At 46.4% G+C, this 8,792-nt stretch overlaps 1 protein-coding gene across 2 annotated transcripts in view; it reads left to right on the top strand.

Moving 5' to 3' along the window:
• Positions 1 to 8,792, top strand: part of PIK3R5 (phosphoinositide-3-kinase regulatory subunit 5) — a 122,058-nt gene that overhangs the window by 100,702 nt on the left and 12,564 nt on the right. For both annotated transcript variants that reach the window (XM_019502082.1, XM_019502090.1), the window contains exons 10-15: positions 1,926 to 2,676; positions 3,502 to 3,655; positions 3,947 to 4,072; positions 4,662 to 4,790; positions 5,546 to 5,639; positions 7,450 to 7,526. In XM_019502082.1, the coding sequence (XP_019357627.1) occupies positions 1,926 to 2,676; positions 3,502 to 3,655; positions 3,947 to 4,072; positions 4,662 to 4,790; positions 5,546 to 5,639; positions 7,450 to 7,526 (1,331 nt within the window). The remainder of the gene's footprint in view (positions 1 to 1,925; positions 2,677 to 3,501; positions 3,656 to 3,946; positions 4,073 to 4,661; positions 4,791 to 5,545; positions 5,640 to 7,449; positions 7,527 to 8,792) is intronic.

Below are 8,792 nucleotides of genomic sequence, written 5' to 3'. Positions count from 1 at the left end.
TTTTTTTTTGAAAACCTGTGTTACTGGAAACTGCCCAGGACTCAGGTAGTAAGCTCTCTGGGGTATGGACTTTTCTTCTGTGGTTGTACAGTGCAGGAGGGTTTTGGTCCAGGGCTAGAGTTCCTCAGCCCCACTGAAATACAAATAATATTTTCCAAGGTTGCATTATTTAATATTCACTGGTCCACCTGTAGGTGAGAATTTGGCCCCCTCCTACACATTACACTTAAGGCATGATTAACCAGGTAATCACGCCTTAAGTTGTGACCCAGCTATATGTTTAACCAATTAATGGCAGGCTAAAACAAGCAATACACTACAAAGTTATTCCACAAAAAATGTGTAATAACTTGTTAGTTTGTTCTAATCACTCCATTAATTGAAGGTGCAGCCAAGTCCTGTGACTGGGAGCCCCATCAACTGAGGGGCTCCCAGCCACAGGGGAGCACCACTGGTTGCCAGCCCTTCAGCTGACGAGGCTCGCAGTTGAGGCAGTGTTGTCAGCTGTGTGGCTTGCCATGGGGAAAACGCTGCTCCCCATGACCCTCCTGTGATGCTGGGATTGCAGCAGGGCAGTGCGTGAGGGATGCTGCTGCAGCCCTGAGCCTCACACCTCGGGATGCTCACAGCAGCAGTAGCTTTCTTCCTGCCAATGTGGGCTGCAGGGCTTGCAGTGGCGGTGGTGTTCCCCATGCTGCCACAGCTGCAGAGCCCACACTTCAGGAGGCTCACACCATGGGCAGCGTTCTCCTTGCTGCTGCCAGTGCGAGCCCCACAGTTCGCAGTGCTTGCAGTGGGGCCACCGCTCCCAGCGCTGCCCCCACTGCAAACCCTGCTGAGCCACACCTGCTGTGGGGTCACAGCTGCAAGAGCTGGTACAGGGGGAGCCCAAGATTGTGATCCAGCACCGGAGATAAGGTGCAATGGGATGTAGTGCACAATCCCACAATTGCACCTCTTGCCACGCATGTGTGGTATGGCAGGAGCCACAGTTATGTGAATTGCACATTAGATCTCATTGCACCTTTACTGGCATGTGTAGAGGGGCCCTTTAATTCTTAAATGGGAGAGTAAAATATTAGAGTTTTACCTTTATGCCAATGATAGGCTTGGGAGAAGCCTAAGCTGGTTCTTTCCCCCCATACACCAGCATTTTCCTGCATCCTTTCTATACATACAGTTGCTTGAGGTTCCCTGCTCCTGGAAAACCTTTTTATTTCTGTGCAGATTTACTGCTTTTGTGGCCGGAAGGCTCCAACAGACTACGTAGATTCTTTTTCTCTGGAAAGCAAACTCTTTTCATTCTTTTCATTAAGCAGAGTTTTGTCAGGCAGCCAGTTATCATTAGGTGGCATTATCGCTTCTTCCCTGACTGGCTGTTAACATTTTCTTTTTGATTAAATGGATCTTCAGTGCATTGTGGGAGGCACAAGAGAGGGAAAAATCCAATAGCAAGGTCTAATTAGAAAAATAAGTTAAACAAAAACATTCTTTGAGTTTTCAATAGCGTACTTGGAACAAAATCTTAGTTTGGAACAAAATATTTGTTTCTCTTTTCAGTTCTTCTTTTATATTGAGCAGTTTTCTTGAACATGCTTAATTTCAACATAACTATGATATTTATGGAAAAGCTAATTTTGACCAGAAAAGGTTCACAGTTTCTAATAAGATGACTGCTACATTTGATACTAGGCTGTAGAATGGCTTCCTAGGAAAAATGAGAGCAGTTCCATCACTTCACTTATTTGAATCTAGCAAATTTTTGGAGATTAGGTACAGTAGTAGGGAGTCATTGCAAACTGGTTCCAGGACAGATGGGTGGGAGGAGGCCTGATTCACTGTGTGTCTCTTGTTTTTGGTACGGTTTTGTGCTGTGGTGTTTAGGGTTCTGCCCTGGCTCTGATTCTTCCTACATTGCCTTCCAGATATCCTCAATGAGGTGCTTATCAAAGAATGTGACATTGCTAAGCCAGTCGTCTTGGAAAATGAAGAGGAGGAAGAGGAGGAGGAAGAGGTGGAAATTGATGGCTGTTTTCCAGAAAGGGACTCACTGCTTTCTTCCATTTCAGCCGTTTCCAAGGAGTCTGTGTACCCTGCTCTATCAGAGGACATGTCTAAGCATTCGAGGATATCCCTTTTCACCAGTTCCAAGGACTCTCTGTCAGAGCTGTCTCTGGTCTCCAAGAAGACATTCAAGTCCTTTGTCTCAAGCCTCAAGGACTGCATGGACAGTGGCTATGCAGAAGACAGCGATGAGAGCTCTCTTGAGGTTCTGGGGAGGCCAGAGCTGAGGGAGAAGACACTTCACAAACAGAGGCAAAGTCTGACCAATAAGATCTACAAACTCTTCAAGAGCAGAAGCCAGCTGGTCTTGAGGAAAGACCTGAAAGACTATCGAGACATAGGGTCGCTCTCACTGCCTCTACGCCGGGCTGAGAGCCTGGGCAATCCAGAAGCCAAGCACCGCATCCCAGCGCGCTCCCGGAGGGCCCACTCCCTGCCCCAGCACGTGCTGAGACTACGCCTGCCGCCGCAACACACAACCCAGAAAGTGTGCGTCCAGCGCAGGCCTTTTCTCAGTTATGATGAGGATACCAAGGTGTCTACTTTGCGTGTTGTGGTCTTTGGGTCAGACCGCATCTCAGGAAAAGTGGCCAGGGCCTACAGCAACCTCAGGTGAGCAGGACAAAACCATGGGAAGGTGGCTGTCATTACAATGTATGTACACTGCCCTGACCCCACAATCTAGCCCCTGGAGTCCAAAGGCTGTAATTTCAGGTGGTCTCACTCTGAGCATCTTGCTTAATTCCCCAAAGGATCTGACCCCCATCCTCTGCCACCTTTTTATGAGGCTGATTGTACTGGAAGGTGGTGATGGAGAATAGGATTTCTGCAGTTATCTTTTAGGATTAAGGTGTGGTGAGGTACACTTTACCACAGTGTCTCCCTCCCTTCCCCACAGCGCACATACAATTCTAGTGCATGTAGACCTTTGCCTTTATAAAAGAATCAGGGATTCAAATCTTTATCTAGAGAGGTTGTGGAGTCCTTCTCACTGGAAGTTTTTAATGTTAAACAAACATTTCTCTGGGATGATTTAGACAGAGAAGATCCTACCTTGAGCGGGGGATTGGGATAGATGATCTCTTGAGCTCCCTTCCAGCCCCATTTTTCTATGATGCTGCAGTGTCATTGCTGTTTGGCAATGGCATTAAATCATGTCTTGATATTATGAGGCCCCCCCTGGGTTACATATCCTTCAGAGATAACAAAATAATATTCCCTGTGCCAAAGAGCTTACCACTGAAGTCAAATGATGGAGAGTTAAATGATTTCCTTTGCCCTGCAGGTGAGTGTGGGAGGGGTGTGATGTGCACATGCACATGTGGTGGTGCAGGCTCACATATGTGGCTGATAGCACATCTCAGTGCACTACCATTGATCTCACTGGCTTGCCAGTGTGTTTTGCCTCACTCACCCAGCCTCTTTCCTCCCTTCTAGATTGCAAGAAAGCAATTGTCCATTACTGACAAGGTACTTCAAGCTGCAGTTTTTCTACATCCCTGTGAAAAGGAGCAGTTTTACCTCATCTACACCACTGACACATCCTCCTTCTCCAGGAGAACCTCATCTCAGAGCCTCAGCACAAATGGTGGTATGTGTTTTGCCTGCTATCCTAGTGCAAATGGTTCTCTGCATCACAAAAAACCCAGGCTTGGAACATAACAGCTGGCTCAGCAGAGAAGCCATACACTAAACAGGAACCGGGGAGAGAACCTCTAAGGCTGGAAGGCTGGAGCACTCTGTAAAGGAAATGCTGCCACAGGTTCTCTACTCAGCCTGGTACCTCCTGGGCCTTAATTTGGCACCTGCCACCCACTAAAATTAATTTGTAAGAATTAAAACAAATGAAATAAACCACAAGTGATTGTCCATTTGGTTGCAGGAGCCCTTCTTGGCTGGGATGGAAAGCAGCACCACTGATATCTCCAATTACATTGGGATGTTGGACCCATGGTACGAGCGCAATGTTCTTGGACTGATGAACCTGCCCACAGATGTCTTGGGCCAGGTATGTCCAGGAAAAAATGAGCTTGGCATAGGGTCTTTCCCTTCCCCTCCCTTTCCAGAGTTGTTATGGGGTGAGAGGTTCCCTATTCCTTTGGAGTGTTCACCCTGTTGCATCAGTTGGCAGTGACCCTGACAGTCCCAATCCACTAGGCTCATTGTATTTACAGATGATCTCTGGCTTCTACGCCAGACCCCTAATTTCCCTGCCCTTCCTCTAGTGTGTTCACAGAATGGTGAGCAGGAAGGCAGCATCCCTGTCACCTCTGTTGTGCATTAGGGAACAAAACTGCCAGTAAGGAAATAGAGAGAGATACTCAAATGTGAAAGTCAGTCTTTCTGTTACTGTGCCATCATGGTCCTCCTTGTCCCTATTGTCAATAGAGAGGGTTGCACTCCCCTCTCATTCTAGCAGCTGGTCCTAGTAGGGTAGGGCTGAAGGGCACTTATGGGTGAACCTCTTCTCTGATGTGCCTGTTTGAGGGATAAATGGAGGTTTTTAGTCTCTTCCCCCAGTACTTTTCAGCCCTGGGCAAGCAGGACATAGGACAAGCTGAATGTGTTTTTAATTTCTCTCCTTGTGCTTACACTAGCAATCTGTCAAGCCTGAAATGGAGCCACAAGAGGACTCCAGGGAGCAGCTGCCTATCCTGGCTGACATGATCCTTTACTACTGTCGGTTCGCTATGCGCCCAGTGCTACTGCAGCTCTATCAGACAGAGGTAGGCAGGACTGGAGCTTTCCCTCTTATCTTATCTGATCGTGGGACTGGTAGTCTCTGAATAGACCAGCTAGGAGTCCAGTTTTCCCCCTGACAGAGCAGAACATCTCCCCATTACTGCTACCTCCATCACGCTCAATGGTTTGGCCAGTTTGCTTGTCAGACCTGGCCAGCATGGGTGGTGAAACTGTGCTTCCATTAGCTGTCTGCCTGTACCAGCTCTCTCAACCTAGCAGAGCCTCCTAGTTACAGGTACTACACTGACATGGGCTACAGGTTGTGAGCTGATGTACCTGGTCTGGTAACTGAAATGGCATAGGAGGCTTCTACATTAATACTGGACTGCTACTCTTGTACCATGAGTAGTTACTAACACTTTGGGACTTGGGCATACAGAGCAGATGACACTAATGGTCCTTGAATCACTTTTTTACTTTTGTATTCAACTATTTTGAACAATTTAATGCTTGCAATTTTAATTAAATGCTTTTTAATGCTTGCAATTTTAATAAAGGACATTTAAAATAATTTGAAATGAAAAATTGAAATGTTTTATTCTGAAAATGACCTTTTTTTAGGATTTACTTTTTGAAATTTTTTTAGACTAACAATTCAGAAAATTGTGAAGCATTTCAGTACTTCAGTGTCCTTTTCTGCCAAAAAAAAGTTTAGTGCTGGGGATGTGCCCAGCTGTTGTTATGAATGTTGTTTTGATGTTAGCTCACTAGCATATCTCCTGTCTCCTTCACCTGACAGCTAACCTTGATGGGGGGGCAGAAGATAACAGAGGTCTTCATCCATTCCTTAGAGCTGGGGCATTCAGCTGCCACTCGGGCCATCAAAGCTTCAGGTATGTATTTGCTCCCCTTTGTGTCACACATCATGGATATAATAGTAATATAGTCAGCTTTAGAAATGGAGGTGCAGATAGACCAGAAGATAGATGCTTAATGAGTTGTTGCTTACAAAGGATGGAGGACTTCAGAAGAAAATCAGACCAGTGCCTGGCCTGGGTTGGAAGTGGGGCTGGGAGAAGACTGTGGTGAGAGAGACTGCTGTGAGCTGGGATCTAGAGATGTTTCTTTTGTTTTTATTTTTTTAAAAACCTAGAAATTAAAGTCATAAATTTATAAAGCTTATATTTTCCTTCAATGATGTCTTACCAGCTTCCATATCTCAGGGAGCATTTTCATTATGTTCATCCTGGTCTGAAGTTAATTTAAGATAACTACAAATAGGTTCTTCCCTGTCATCAGACCCTGATACAGGATAGCTGTTTTTCAGAAGGTGGTATTTATCTTGGGGTTTTTGGCTCTGTTTCTTACTGCTTTACTCTTTCTATTTTGTGTGTTATCTCTTGGACTTAACTTCTAAAATTCTGTGCTTACACTTTATTTAGGCAAAGCAGAGAATTGATGCATTTCACATGAAGGCATGTAATCTGCCCTGATATATGGGAGTCACATCTATTTAAAAATTAAGTATTTTTAGTACAGAAAACAGCTACAACTACAGGCACACCAGCATTCATACTGCTTGGGCACCAGTTTTGTTTTCCATGGTTGTCTGAAATGTCATGCCACCTGTAGAGACACCTACTGGCTGAATAATATACTGCTAAAACATAGGAGTTAGTTTTGTTTTTCCCTGGACAGATTGCTTTTCCCTCTTCCTGTCTCTGCTAAGCAAACTGCAGTGTCCTACTTGCTGGGAGTATATTGCCTCCCTGCAACTATGGACTCGATCAATTTATGGTTCCTATAAATAGTGAACCAAACAGCCTTCTTTGGTTTGAAACGTTAAGAGCCTGATTTTAACTGGGCCTTTAGTTCAACTAATGCAGTTCTCACACTTGTTCTTTTATACCTGCAATACATTTTCCAGGGCAATGTACTAATGGACTTCAAGTCCAATATTTCAGGCCCAGCTTGATTTGAGTACAAATTTGAACCTGCAGAAAAGGAGGTCCATTTAGAAAACCACACTTTTGCTCTTTTGTATTTTTTCCAAGACACATTTACCTAACAGTGCCCATAAATATATTTTAATTGTGAATCCTGTGGAGATGTCAGCACCCACTTGCCATGTTTCACATTGAACATCCCAAGTTAGCTTATTTACATCTGAGGCAGCTATTAAACTACATTTTATTTTTCTCTTTTGTCTTCAGTCATATTCTAGTAAAATGATTGGAAGACTTCCTCTCTGATGCAGTAACACGTATCAGGCAATGGAAAGGATCACCATTCCTAAACTGTCTCAAGTGTTCTGAACAATTAGCAAAATAATAATTCTTGGAATTGGGAATGGATGTTAGATGTAGGGTGGAATGGGAGAGCCCCTAGAAAAAGATGATTCAAGGCCCAAAGGAAGGCTGAAGTATAGTATGTTGTGGTTTTATATTTGTTTTTAATAAGCAGGAGTGTCTACCACCCAACCATCATATACGCTGCAAGGGGTGACTCCTATGTCCATTTGTCCCACGAGGTTGAAAATGGCCCACTCTTCTGCTGTTTTCTGCCTTGTGATTTGAGAGACAGAGGAGAATTGGATCCATCAGCAACAAAGTGGCTTTTGCTGAGGGGGTCTGGAAATGTATTGAATGATGGGGAGGAAAAAAAGCTGTTGTGTGGTTTCAACTCCTGTTTTGTATTGCACAGGTCCAGGCAGCAAAAGGCTGGGCATAGACGGGGACAGAGAAGCAATCCCATTAACACTACAAATTGCCTATAGCAAGGTAACTGGTTGGTACTGACATGGGGACAAATGCTGGAAGAGCAACTTCAGTATTTTATGGACCTGTAGCTGGATTAAAGATTTTAAAAGAATCCAAGAAGAAATCTCCCTTGGTGGAGAAAAAATAAATACAAGTCAGAAAGCTACTGCATTAGGGAAGCATGTTTAATATAAAATGATGACCAGGGAAAGGATATCTGGTGATTCTAGGGCTAAGCTGCTCTTCTTTCTGTGGGGTCAGAAGAGAGGACAGAGCTGTACCTCATATGCTATCTATAAGGTCAACTCTGCCCTGCCTTCTGCCTGGTTTCAGATTAAAGCAGCTAAATACCTCTCCCTGGGGTCAGGCAGGGATATGTCTCTTACATGCCATGTTCAATAGTCAAGTGCATCATGGATATTTTTAAAGGTTCACTGATATATCAGTGGCATATAGGATCAGCACCAATAAAAGGAAAATCAGCACTATCAGCAATTGGCTTTTTTGGCCAGTGTAGCCAATAATGTCACCGATAAATGCCACATGCATGCAGCTGTAGCATGCACATGGCCAGGAATGCAGCCAGGCAGCTTGGAGGGGAAGGGGCATGGGGGAGCAGATCAAGGCCCCCATGGTGAGGGAGGGAGTGGGGCAGGGGCAGGCGCTGCTCAGCCAGGGTGGTGAATACAAGCCCAGGAGTGGGATGGAGCCGCAGGTGACTCATCCAGCAGATGGACAGGGGTGTAGGGTGGGTGGGTGGCTCCCTGCTGCTGCATGTATCTCCAGGGTGCTCATCCAGGGGGCACAGGGGGGATGTTGGGAGGGTGGGTGGTTCCCCACCACTGCACACATCTGCAGGGGAGGCATAGGGGGCATGTGCCCCCCCCAATTTGTGTGGGGGGTGAAGTTGGGCTGCCCACTGTGGGCTTGAAACCAGGGGCTGCACTGGCCTCTTCCTAATGGAGGGGCTAAACTGGGTCTGCACTTAGGGCAGGTGGGAGTGGGGTGGGTGGCAGTGGTGCTGGGATGGGGGGGGCTACAGGGTGAGCTATTGCCACCCCAAAATTGCCCATAGCCACCCCTCTCAGTGCCAGCCCCAGCCCAGCCCCCCTGGCCAGGATGAAGCTGGCGCAGCCCTTTGCCTGAAGCCTGCAGTGGTCTGCCCACCCTCCCCCCACCACACAAATCCTGTCCCTGCCCCTGCCCCAGTCCCTCCCTCACTGTGGGGGGCCTCATTCTGCCCCCACCACGCCCCTTCCCCCCCCCCCCCCCTCCCCCCCCCCCCCC

Source organism: Gavialis gangeticus, unplaced genomic scaffold (genome assembly GCF_001723915.1).
Source record: "Gavialis gangeticus isolate Ggan-Ray unplaced genomic scaffold, GavGan_comp1, whole genome shotgun sequence".
NCBI classification, from domain to species: domain Eukaryota; kingdom Metazoa; phylum Chordata; order Crocodylia; family Gavialidae; genus Gavialis; species Gavialis gangeticus.
Note: the sequence above shows the minus strand (reverse complement) of the source record. Positions and strands in the feature narration are given on the sequence as shown.